This window comes from Cervus canadensis, chromosome 31, assembly GCF_019320065.1.
Source record: "Cervus canadensis isolate Bull #8, Minnesota chromosome 31, ASM1932006v1, whole genome shotgun sequence".
NCBI lineage: Eukaryota > Metazoa > Chordata > Mammalia > Artiodactyla > Cervidae > Cervus > Cervus canadensis.
In genome coordinates, this window is record NC_057416.1 from 29973490 (window position 1) to 29987088 (window position 13599).

The 13599-nt window shown below is 39.0% G+C and overlaps 1 protein-coding gene across 1 annotated transcript in view; it reads left to right on the top strand.

Moving 5' to 3' along the window:
• Window positions 1-13599, top strand: part of KCNU1 (potassium calcium-activated channel subfamily U member 1) — a 136393-nt gene that overhangs the window by 36993 nt on the left and 85801 nt on the right. The window contains exons 11-14 of the mRNA XM_043454367.1: window positions 3678-3783; window positions 5054-5136; window positions 6237-6306; window positions 7551-7703. Coding sequence (XP_043310302.1) covers window positions 3678-3783; window positions 5054-5136; window positions 6237-6306; window positions 7551-7703 — 412 coding nt within the window. The remainder of the gene's footprint in view (window positions 1-3677; window positions 3784-5053; window positions 5137-6236; window positions 6307-7550; window positions 7704-13599) is intronic.

A 13599-nucleotide genomic window follows, 5' to 3' on the forward strand; every position in this document is an offset into this window, starting at 1 on the left:
TATATAGTCTATTGTAAGGATTTGGCTTTAAGGAAGTTGCCTTTTCTCCAAGTCAGCTCTGCATTCTTGGTGATTTTGAGCAGAGGGATGACATGATCAGTTGTAGTTTTCTTTTTCAGTGTTGAGAAATTGGAACTGAATTTATCATAATTCTTACAGCAACCTTAGTAACTGACTTATACATAAGCACATTTTGGTTATTTATTTTTCTGATTAGTTTGTTTTGATAATGTTCTAAGCCCCAGTACATGAACTCACCAGGCTTCCTAGGTGCCGCTAGAGGTAAAGAACCCCCTGCCAACGCAGGAGACACAAGAGATGTGGGTTTGATCATGGGTTGGGAAGATCCCATGGAGCAGGGCATGGCAACCCACTCCAGTGTTCTTGCCTGGAGAATTCCCATGAATAGAGGAGCCTGGCAGGCTACAGTCCATGGGGTCGCAAAGAGTTGACCCAACTGCAGTGACTTAGCCAAGCACAGCATGTATGAAGTCACCATCAAGACAAAATGTAAGACACCATCTATACCCAACTATATGGTCTTTCCCACATTTCATCCTGCTCTGTTTTTTGTCCATCATCATTTTCATTCTTTATCTCTCCTGTAGTTTTATTACATTTATATATACTCTTTAAAATATTTAAATATATTTACCTATGCAGAAGGAGGATCTTACCAATGGAATATTGTAGTACTTAGACTCTCCTTATTTTATATTTCTAAGATACACTCGTATTTCTGAGTGTTGCTATAGTTAATTGGTGTTTGGAGAAGGGAATGGCTTCTCACTCCAGTATTCTTGCCTAGAGAATTCCGTGGACAGAGAAGCCTGGAGGGCTATAGTCCATAGGGTTGCAAAAAGTCAGACACCACTGAGCAACTAACACTTTCACTTTTTTTCCATTGTTGTATGATTTCATTGACAGAGTAAACTTTATTTATCGACTCTTGGTGTGATTTGAATTGTTTCTAGATTTTTCTGTTGCAAGTAGTTTTGTTATTAACGTGGCCTGTATATGGCTCTTGGTGGGCCTGTGCAAGAGTGTCTATGTGTGTGTGAGGAGGAGCGGTCGTGGTTTAATGGTATAAAAAAAATGTGAACGTTCATTTTAGGAGATAACAGCATGTTTTGCCAAGTGTGTACACCATTTTTGAAGCTTATTAGCAATGGGTAAGGGACTTTGTGTATCTAAACATCTGTCCTTTTTTCTAACAGTTGACATGGTCATACTTTTTCATCTTTACAATGCAGTCAGTATAAAATGGAATCTCACTGTGGTTTTGATTTACATGCCCCTTATCACAAAGGGCGTAGTTTCTCTTCATGTTCATTACCCATACGTGTTTCATCTTTCTATGAAATGTCTATTCATGCATTTTGCCCATTTCCCTACTGGATTGTTGGTAGGGTTTTTCTTAATTTCTAGGAGAGCTTAAAATATTCTGACACTAATTCTTCATCAGTGATGTGAACTGTAGCTATATTCTTCCAGTTTGTAACTTGTATTTTCTCAGAGTATTAGATGTCTTTTGATATTCAAAAGGTTTTAATATTATTGTTCATATTTTCAATATTTTCAACTATATTTAATTAAGAACTTTTTGTTTTTGCTTAGAATTTTTCCCTATCCTGGTATATAAAAGGTTTTCAAAATATTTATTTTTATTTATTTATTTGGCTGTACCAGATCTTAGTTGCAACATTAGGGGTCTCTTTATTTGCGGCATGTGAGCTCTTAGTTGCTGCATATAGGATCTAGTTCCCTGACCAGAGATCAAACCCAGGCCTCCTGCATCAGGAGCTCAGAGTTTTAGCCATTGGAGCACCAGGGAAGTCCCTTTAAATAAGGTATTTAACTGCTTTTCCTATAAAGAATTTTTGATTTTTTTTTTGTTTTAAATTCCTAATTCTACTGGAATTTGGTTTTTGTGTGACATGACACATGAATAAAATTTCATCTTTTTCCATAGACACTGATTTTATCAATGCTAGTTTTTGAATAAATCCTTTTCCCCTCACTGATCTGACTTGCTGCCAGTATGAATAGGTCTCTTCTGTTTTCATTTTTTTTTTAATCAGTTTATCTGTCACTGCATTAATACTATACTTTTTTAATTACTAAGGTTCATAATTAATCCTTATATATCTTAGGGCAAATTTTTCCTCCTTGCTTATCTTTATTCAATAATTGACGAGCTCTTCTTGGCCCTTTATCTTCCATATAATTTTTATAATCACTTTATCATGAACTATGAAAAACTTCGGAAATTGATGAGAATCTCATTGAACCTTTAACTCAAAATTTACTTCTTTGTGTTACAATGTCTAACTCTGACTATATTATGGTTATCTATTTATGTAGTTCTCGATTAGTGTTTCTTAATAATATTGCAAAATTTCCTAGCTTGCTGATGTTTTTTATATATTATATAATTTTACATATTTATATTGTAATAAATGTATATGACATATATTTTATAGGTAATTGATATTTTCTGATACTATTGGAAGCAGTGTCTTATTAATTGTATTTTCTAGTTGTTTGCTTTTGGTATTATAAAGCAAATTGACTTGTGTATATTAATCTTCCATTCATCCATGTTGTTAAATTAGATCATGTTGTCACTTACGTCTGAAATCTAAAAAAAAGTCATCCTTGCAAACAAAGCAGAGAGATGGTTTGCCAAGGGTTGGGAATTGGGAGAAATAGGGAGAGATTTGGTAAAAGGGTACAGACTTTCAGTTTTAAGATGAATAAAGTCTGAGGATCTAACATAAAACATGGTGACCATAGTTGATAACACTATTGTATAATTGAAATTTGCTAAGAGAGTAGAATTTAAATGTCGTCACCCCCACAAAAGGTAAATGTGTGAGGTGTGATGGATGTGTTAATTGACTCAATGGGAGGAGTCTTTCACAGTATATACATCTATCAAATCATGTCATACACTAAAGTGAAAAAGTGAAAGTCACTCAGTTGTATCTGACTGTTTGCGACCCCATGAACTATACAGTCCATGGAATTCTCCGGGCCAGAATACTGGAGTGGGTAGCCTTTCCCATCTTCAGGGGATCTTCCCAACCCAGGGATCGAACTCAGGTCTCCCACATTACAGGCAGATTCACTAAATGTTTTATAATTTTAATTGTCAATCTTGCCTCAGTCAAAATGAAAAATGTTCTAAAGTTGTTTGCAGAATTTATAAATATCAAACTTGATTATCATTTTCCCCTTTGATCTGTCAATAATTGAAAGAGATGCATTGAGATATTTTATTACAGTGGCAGATTCATCTATTTGTCTCTCCAGTTTTGTTAAAATGTTTACATATTTAGAAACTATTTCATTTAGTTGTTTTAAAATGCTATGTCTTTTTGAATAATTGAAATATTCTCATCTGATCCTGAACTTCCTTATTCTTAGTAATTCCTTCTTTTTTTGGCATTCATTCAATTTGCATTTTTTTACATCACTGTGATTGATGTACCTGAGCTTCAGACTCATTCCTAGATTTAGGTTAATGGGATCAACATCACTTGAGCATGGGGATTAATAATGGTGGATGGATATTTTCCAAGAGTATTAGGGTTTTTATTAAATGCACTAAATAATAGTCTCTAAACCAAAGCCACTCTTCTTTTTCCATCTTTGACATGGCCTCGTTTGTCCAGGGTCCTTCCTTCGTTGGAATTGGAAACCATATTTAAGTGCCACATGGCCTATACAACCTTTGTTTCTGGGTCTGCACTGAAGTGGGAGGATCTGAGGCGAGTTGCGGTAAGATCTAGTTCTTTTCCTCCTTGTCGTTTCCCTAAGCTGCAGCAATTAAGATGATAGCGTGTTGCTCTTCCCAAAGGTATTACTCCAAACTCTTAACTGGGGGAAATATGACTTCTTCAACTTAAAAAAACTGATCATAGAGGAAGTGTTAGCAATTGACCTTCAAATCCTTTTTGACAAATACCAAGCTGACCTCACTGTTTATATACCCTTATATTTTAACTTTTTATTTCACTGAAATCTCTATCTACAACAGTTTTATTTTATCATTCTAATAGATCTGGAAAAATTGTGGATAGCAGAAGTGTGTTAGATCTTTCTGTCCAAGTAGGATTCTTACCAGATGACAGATTTCTAGGAGTCTGTCAGCTTTCACCAACCTCTCCTAAACACACTGATAAGCCCTCTGATTGAAAGGGCATGAATGAAGATAGCAGAGATCACATTTAAGCTGAGACTAAGACAGATACACACCCTCTAGACATCTTTCATTTTAGATCAAGGCCAGCATCCTTTCATGTTTTAGGTTTCAAAGAATCACATATACCAAAAGCTTCAGTTTTTAAAGCAGAGATCTATAGAGTCAACACAAAGAAGTGAAGCAAAAACTGACACAGGCAAAATAATCTTTCTCATCCCTGCAACTTGGGATAAGAACCTCTTCAGTAATTTTTTTTTTTTTTTTTTTGCTAACCTGAAAGGCAATTGCTTAAAAGGTCTTATTGCTCATGCAATTGCTTAAAAGGTCTTATCGCTCATCACTGCTCATAAATTGATGTTTTTGGATGATAGGAAAAATATCACTATGCACTATTCCCATTTTAAAGCAATCTGCATCTGTTTCAGGGACCCCGATCCATCTAAGGTGCCTCTCTCAGATATCCTTATCACCAGTCCTTCTAAAGTGTGCTCTCTTTCTTATCGGAATTCTATGACAAAACCATGGGCTGCCTAGGTGGCTCAGTGAGGAAGAATCTACCTGTTATGCAGGAGATACATGGTACACAGGTTCAGTTCCTGGTTCAGGAAGATCCCTGGAGTAGGGGTCTTCTACTCCGGGGCCACCTACTCCACTATTCTGGCCTGGGAAGCTCCAAGGACAGAGGAGCCTTGCAGACTACCATCCATGGGGTTACAAAGAGTCAAGACACGACTGGGTGACTAAGCATGTTCCAGGAGACAGAACCCTAAGAAAACCCCAAATGGGAACAGGCAAGCATTGCCCATACAATTAACTAGGTGACTGCTGTTTCATCTTGAAGAATAGGTGGACTCTGCAGAAGCGTGCCTGATCATAGCCAACCCTCTGTGCAGTGATTCACATGCTGAAGACTCTTCAAACATTATGAGGTAAGAAGCTGGCGCTGTGTCTTATATGTTCAGATCCTGGTCTTCATTTTCTCTCCTTTAAAATAAAGCCCAGTACATAGGACTAAACAGGTGTCATCTATCATAGCACAGAGGATTCATCATATTCCAGGTTTCTGCCTTATTTTTTGCCCCCAGAGACAGCAGATATATGAAAAAAGGAAGTCAAAATAGAGTTTTCTATATGTTGATGTGCTTTTCCACTTACTTTCCTGGAGTTCTATATGAATAACAGCTGTGTAAATTTAAAAAGCAAACATACAGATAACCGATAAACTGTTCAGATAGCGCCTTTCTCACTAACGTCACCTCAAAAATAAAGACAGCATGTATGATTTGTGAACCTTATTTGGAGACTTTATTTACTGGGGTTTTTGCCAGGAGTCTTAGTGAAAGGTTGTGTGTGGTTCAGTATGGTGCACTTTTGACTCTTGGCCATATTTTCGAGATGGGTATGGATAGTGTTACCATCCTGAACTGAACTATCCATGAGCAGGGGCTTAATGTGTGGTAAGATATTTAAATGATCATTGTGATAGCAATGCCATTGTACCTAACCCACATAACCTGTTGGTCCTCAGAGCAAAATAAATGTATATAGCTGAAGGTGACTCTACAAAAAGCGAGGAAAGGCTGAGAAACTTGCGCTATGCAGTAAATGTGAGAAGGATCTTAGTTTTTTACTTTGCAAAAGTTGTTTTGAGGAAGTTGTGTTAGACAGTCTATGAGCTACTTCAACGATAGACAGCAATTCGGTCCCTATTTTATTTTATTTTATTTTTTTGAAATTAATGTGTTTGAGTTTGAAAGCTACAGTGTATGAAAATTCCTCCGTAAGAATTGGTCCCAGATGACCACAGTCTCTTAATACCACGAGCTGACCTTACCATAGATATAATTTGCTAAGTCACTAAAATCATAGTATTCTCCCACGTGTGTGCTATTAAAGATCATAACAAAGAACTTTGTAATACATACATTTCCTGTACTTAGGCACACATCAGTTTACCTTTGTATTGAATTATATTACAAAGATGTTAGACATGGCACATCACTAATGAGAATATTTGTTATTTATCTAGGGTGCTCTCTATCAAGAACTATTACCCTAACACCAGAGTCATCATACAGATACTTCAGTCCCATAACAAGGTACTGCAAAATCATAGCCTGTTCAGTCTCCTCCTCTGTGGGTCTACGGACCTAGATGAACCTTAGCTCCTCCAAGTAATGTATGAACTTACTACTTTCTAGTGGGTCTACACACAAAAGGTTTTTGCCAGTAGTAGGTGAAATTGGGAGTCTCATTAAGATTATTAATCACATAAAAATGTCAATGTGGCAAGAGTTATGTTTATATACTTTAAAAGCGACCTGATGGTCTGGAATCCGGTCATCCTGAATTTAGATGCTGACTCAGATCCTTCCGTTCGGGTCTCTGACAGGTCTTGACACAGCCTTAAATACTGAGCGCCGCTAAAATAACTAGGCAAGTTGGACAATGACGAAGGTTTGAGAGACAACCAAGGCCTGAGGCAAGGTTGAACAATGAGATTCATCTATTGCACAAGTCCACTCATTCAAAACTGGGAGAGATGGCTATTTTATCTAATGCATAGAAGGCAACACAGAGAGTCAAATAAAAGGAAGAAACAGAGGAATATGTTTTAAAGAAAAGAACAAGATTAAACCTCAGGGGGAAAAAAAGCTAGTGAAAAGGAGAAATAAAGACACACACAAGACTGAAAATGAGGGGATGGAAAAATATATCACGTACCAATGGAAAGCAAAATAAATCTGAAGAAGCTACACCTGTATCAGCCAAGATAGACTTTAAAACAAAGACTTTAATCAGATTAAAAGAAGAGCATTGCATATGATAAAGGGGTCAATCCAGCAAGAAGATATAACATTTGTAAATATTTATGACACCAACATCAGTTCAGTTCAGTTCAGTCGCTCAGTCGTGTCCGACTCTTTGCAACCCCATGAATCACAGGAGGACCTAAATTTATGAAGCGAGTGTGAAAAAATCTAAAGGGAGAAGTAGACAGCAGTACTTTGTTTTGTTGAAGTACAGTTGATGTAAAATGTCATATTGGTTTCAGGTGTACAATATTCAGTATTTGTATATGTTGTGAAATGATGTAGTGATTCAGTTTTTTTTATAGATTACACTCCGTTTAAAGTTATTTCAGAATAATGGCTATATTTCACTCTGCTATACTGCATATCCTTGTTGCTTATCTACTTTATACATAGCAGTTGGTGTTAAGAGAATTCCCTGCCCCTATCTTGTCATTCCCTCTCTTTACCCACTGAGAGCCCACTAGCTTGTTACTAGCTTGTTTTCCGTGTCCACGATACTGTTTCTCTTACTTTCTACCCTGAAATAGGCCTTTCTGCCAAAGATCCCCAGCTGGAACTGGAACACTGGCGACAACATCATCTGCTTTGCTGAACTAAAGCTTGGATTCATCGCCCAGGGCTGCTTGGTGCCAGGCTTGTGCACCTTCCTGACGTCTCTATTTGTTGAGCAAAATAAGAAGGTAACCTTGTAAACTGATGTTGAATCTTGGCTCTGTCCCCATGTCCTCCTAAATTTAAGATCAGATATAGAAAATAAAAATTGAGGAAAGCAAGAAGGCCCTGAGAAATGAGATTTGGCTTCTACTTAAGCTGAGAAGGGATTGAGAGATGTGGATTGAAGTCCCAGGCACCACACTGACCTTAAAGAAGTTGTTTATCTGATTCTTTCCCAAGAATTATTATTGTCGTTTAGTCACTATGTCATGTCTGACTCTTTTTTTCCCACCCCAGGGACTGTAGCCCACCAGGCTCCTCTGGCCATGGGATTGTCCAGACAAGAATCCTGGAGTGGGTTGCCATTTCCTTCCCCAGGGGATCTTCCTGACCCAGGGATCGAACCTGCGTCTCCTGCATTGAAAGATGGATTCTTTGCTGCTGAGCCACTGGGGAAACCCTTGCCTAAAAATATTTACTTGCAAAATAGAACCATAACTCTGCTTCCTCCTTGCACTCCATGATGTTATGAATCTAAATGTATTCATAAATGTAGAAGCACTTTGAGTTACTAAAGATGAAAATATTAAATAAAACTTATTAGTGGAGATTTCACATATTAACATATAAGTTAAATACAAACTAATGGACAATAAGAAATAATTATTTTCATCAGAGAAACAGTTATACAAATAATCATTAATATTTAATTTTACAGATTATTTTGGGGTGTTCTATGCAGCAATAATGTTGAATGCCTACTGTGTGTCATACATTTAAAATACATGATGTTTCAGTCACAGAAAACTAAACAAACTGACCACATGGAGCACAGCCTTGTCTAACTCAATGAAACTATGAGCCATGCCGTGTAGGGCCACCCATGATGGACGGGTCATGGTGGAGAGTCTGACAAAATGTGGTCCACTGGAGAACAGAATGGCAAACCACTTCAGTATTCTTGCCTTGACAACCCCATGAACAGTATGAAAAGGCAAAAAGATTGACACTGAAAGATAAACTTCCCAGGTTGGCTGGTGCCCAATATGCTACTGGAGGAGACTGGAGAAATAACTCCAGAGAGAATGAAGAAATGGAGCCAAAGTGAAAACAGTGCCCAGTTGTGGATGTGACTGGCGATGGAAGTAAAGTCCGATGTTGTGAAGAGCAATACTGCATAGGAACCTGAATGTTTGGTCCATGAATCAAGGCAAATTGGAAGTGGTCAAACAGGAGATGGCAAGTGTAAATATCAACATTTTAGGAATCAGTGAACTAAAATGGACTGGAATGCGCAAATTTAATTCAGATTACCATAACGTGTACTATTGTGGACAAGAATCCCTTAGAAGAAATGGAGTAGCCCTCATAGTCAACAAAAGACTCCAAAATGCAGTATTTAGGTGCAGTCTCAAAAGTGACGGAATGATCTCTGTTCATTTCCAAAGCAAACCATTCAGTATCACAGTAATCCAACTCTATGCCCCAACCACTAATGTTGAAGAATCTGAAGTTGAACGGTTCTATGAAGACCTAAAAGACCTTCTGGAACTAAAACCCTAAAAAGATGCCCTTTTCATCATAGGGGACTGGAATGCGAAAGTAGGAAGTCAAGAGACACCTGAAGTAATAGGCAAGTTTGGCCCTGGAGTACAAAATGAAGCAGGGCAAAGGCTAACAGAGTTTTGTCAAGAGAATGTCCTGGTCATAGCAAACACCCTCTTCCAACAACACAAGAGACTCTAAACATGGACATCCAGATAGTCAATACCAAAATCAGATTGATTATATCCTTTGCAGCCAAAGATGGAGAAGACCTATACAGTCAGCAAAAACAAGACCAGGAGCTGACTGTGGCTCAGATCATGAACTCCTTATTGCAAAATTCAGACTGAAATTGAAGGAACTAGGGGAAACCACTAGACCATTCAGGTATGACCTAAATCAAATCCCTTATGATTATACAGTGGAAGTGACAAATAGACTCAATGGATTAGATCTGATAGACATAGTGCCTGAAAAACAGTGGACAGAGGTTCGTGACATTGTATAGGAGGCAGTGATCAAAGCCATCTCCAAGAAAAAGAAATGCAAAACGGCAAAATGCTTGTCTGATGAGACCTTACAAACACCTGAGAACAGAAGAGAAGGGAACGGCAAGGGAGAAAAGGAAAGATATTCCCATCTGAATGCAGAGTCCAAAGAATAGCAAGGAGAGATAAGAAAGCCTTCCTCAGGGATCAGTGCAAAGAAACAGAGGGAAAAGTAGAATGGGAAAGACTAGAGATCTCTTCAAGAAAATTAGAGATATCAAGGGAACATTTCATGCAAAGATGGACACAATAAAGGACAGAAAAAGTATAAGCCTCACAGAAGGATAAGATATTAAGAAGAGGTGGCAAGAATACATGAAGAACTATACCCAAAAGATCTTTATGACCCAGATAAACACGATGGTGTGGCCACTCACCTAGAGCCAGACATCCTGGAATGTGAAGTCAAGCAGATCTTAGGAAACATCACAATGAACAAAGCTAGTGAAGGTGATAGAATTCCTGCTGAGCTATTTCAAATCCTAAAAGATGATGCTGTGAAAGTGCTGCACTCAATATGCCAGCAAATTTGGAAAAGCTGAGCAGTGGCCACAGGACTGGAAAAGGTCAATTTTCATTCCAATGCCAAAGAATGTTCAAACTACCACACAATTGCACTCATCTCACATGCTAGCAAAGTAATGCTCAAAATTCTCCAAGCTAGGCTTCAATAGTATGTGAACCAAGAACTTCCAGATATTCCAGCTGGATATGTAAAAGACAGAGGAACCAGAAATCAAATTGCCAACATGCACTGGATCATCAGAAAAGCAAGAGAGTTCCAGAAAAACATCTACTTCTACTTTATTGACTACGCCAAAGCCTTTGACTGTGTGGATCACAACAAATTGTGGAAAATTCTGAAAGAGATGGGAATACCAGACCACTTGACCTGCCTCTTGAGAAATCTGTATGCAGGTCAGGAAGCAACAATTAGAACCAGACATGGAACAACAGACTTGTTTCAAATTGGGAAAGAGTACGTCAACGCTCTGTATTGTCCCCCTGCTTATTTAACTTATATGCAGAGTACACCATGCGAAATGCCAGATTGGATGAAGCACAAGCTGGAATCAAGATTGCAAGGAGAAATATCAATAACCTCAGATATGTATATGCCACCACCCTTATGGCAGAAATTGAAGAGGAACTAAAGAGTCTCTTGAGGAGGTGAAAGAGAAGACTTAAAAACTGCCTTAGAACTCTACATTCAGAAAATGAAGATCATGACATCTGGTCCTATCACTTCATGGCAAATAGATGGGGAAACAGTGGAAACAGTGACAGACTTTCTTTTCTTGGGCTCCAAAATGCCTGCAGATGATGACTGCAGCCATGAAATTAAGACCCTTGCTCCTTGGAAGAAAGATATGACCAATCTAGACAGCATATTAAAAAGCAGAGACATTACTTTGCCCATTAAAGGTCCATCTAGTCAGGGCTATGATTTTTCCAGTAGCCATGTATGGATGTAAGATTTGGATTATAAAGAAAGCTGAGCACAGAAGAATTGATGCTTTTGAACTGTGGTGTTGGAGAAGACTCTTGAGAGCCCCTTGAACTGCAAGGAGATCCAATCAGTCAATCCTAAAGGAAAACAATCCTGAATGTTCATTGGAAGGACTGATGATGAAGCTGAAGCCTTAATACTTTGGCCACCTGATGCAAAGAACTGACTCATTGGAAAAGACATGATTCTGGGAAAGATTGAAGGCAGAAGGAGAAGGGTACAACAGAGGATGAGATGGTTGGATGGCATCACCAACTCAATGGGCATGAGTTGGAGCTCTGGGAGTTGGTGATGGACAGGGAGCCCTGGCGTGCTGCAGTTCAGTGAGTCACAAAGAGTTGGAAAGGACTAAGTGACTGAACTGAACTGATGTTTCTCTCAGTATTTCAAGGGAATATCCCAGTTGTGGAAGCTAACTAGTTGACTGTATAATAAGTTGATGAGTAGCAGACAGAGAATTGTCTGACTTGCAGTCTTACTCCTGTGCCCTCTGCCTCTGGCTGTTGAATACCTACTCCCAGTCTCCCACATCAAGTCTTTTGATACCTTTGCTTGAGACAAATTAAATGACTCAATGGACTACCGGGATGAAATATGATAGCACATAGCATGGCCTTCCAAATGCCATCCCCATGAAGCGCTCCAGGAAAGATATTCTTAATGCTCAGCTGGGTCTGGAAAACTCAGAGTTTCTCCAGAGAGTGACCTTTCTCTCCATCTAATTATGCATCCACACTTGACTCTTCCTTTGCTCAATTTTCTTTATGACTTCTCTTTGCACTTTATTTCCTTTTTCCGAGTAAATGTTAAAAAAAAATTGGCATTCCTTTTCTGGTCCCTTCTCCAGTACTGTAAAGAAAAAGCAAAAGAAGTGAAAGATTCAAAAGATGCTCTGACCAGCAAAATGCTCACTGGAAACCACAGAATTCCTTCTGTGAATATAAGGAGATGAGGTTTCCCAGATGGCGCTAGTGGTAAAGAACCCGCCTGCCAATGCAGGAGACATGAGATGCGGTTTTGATCCCCGCATGAGAAGATCCCCTGGAGGAGGGCATGGCACCCCACCCCAGTGCTCTTGCCTGGAGAACCCCATTGACAGAGGAGCCTGGTGGGCTACAGTCCATAAGGTCACAAAGAGTCCGACACGACTGAACGACTTAACACATAACACACACATACACGGAGAAGTAGAACTGGCCGTCAGGCAGTCAGAATGAGCCTTGGTGATGCTACAGTGAGCAAACTTTACCCTTCACTTAGTAGTCACTGTGTGTGACCCGGGAAGTGGCTGGGGAGGACATTGTCTTTGCCTGTGAGTTGAGTTATAAGCTTAGAAAAGCGAGAGTTAACTGTAATATCTGTTGCGGTGACTGTGATTTTACTCTCCGTGTCTGGAGAAAATAGAGTGAGAACTCTACATGAAGACTTTGTCTCCTTCATGGAAACACAGAAGGTCCAGATGTACAACCTGCTCTGTTGTGGCTTTGTTTTCTGTCTTTGTTTGTTGTTGGTTTTTCTTACTGTCTGTTTATCTAAGTTGGAGCCTCCTCAGTGATGATGGTCGCCTGTCAATATTCATACAGTGGCTTCTGGAAGATAGGAATTATGGGAGACTTGGGGTCATGATCGTTGGTTGATCAGGGAGTTGAAGTCTGAAACCCCCTTTCAGGAATTCTAAACTGGTCAGAGTCAGGGCAAAATTTTCTCATGTTGTACTCTGCTCTGGTACTTTAAATTCTGAAATTAATTAAATTAATTAACTAAAATTAATTTAATTAATTAAACCTATTAACTTAGATTTAATGGTCAGGATGCCACTGTTTTATGGCCCACTTTGCTCGGATGAGGCATTTAAACTTTCTCTGACAGTTTCTGCATCTGTAAAATAAGACTTGCTAATCTACTCATAGGCTTCCCAGGTGGCGCTAGTGGTGAAGAATCCATCTGCAATGCAGGAGACAGAAGAGACACGTGTTCCATCCCTGGGTTGGGAAGATCACGGGGAGAAGGGAATGGCAACCCACTCCCGTATTTTTGCCTGGAGAATCCCATGGACAGAGGAGCCTGGCGGGCTGCAGTTCACGGGGCTGCAAAGACTTGGGCAGGACTGAAGCCACTTAGCCTGCGATCTACTTGTGACCTGATTTTTCCCAGGTATTCAGTTAATATTTGTAAAACTTCTGAGCAGTCAGATTAGAAAGCCTTGGGTCAGTGCCACATATTCTGACTCTACTGATCTATTTTGATTATATGGTGAGAAATTGTAGTCTGAGTAGCATTTCTGGTTGGTTCTAGGCACAGAGCATTGCCTTAAACTTA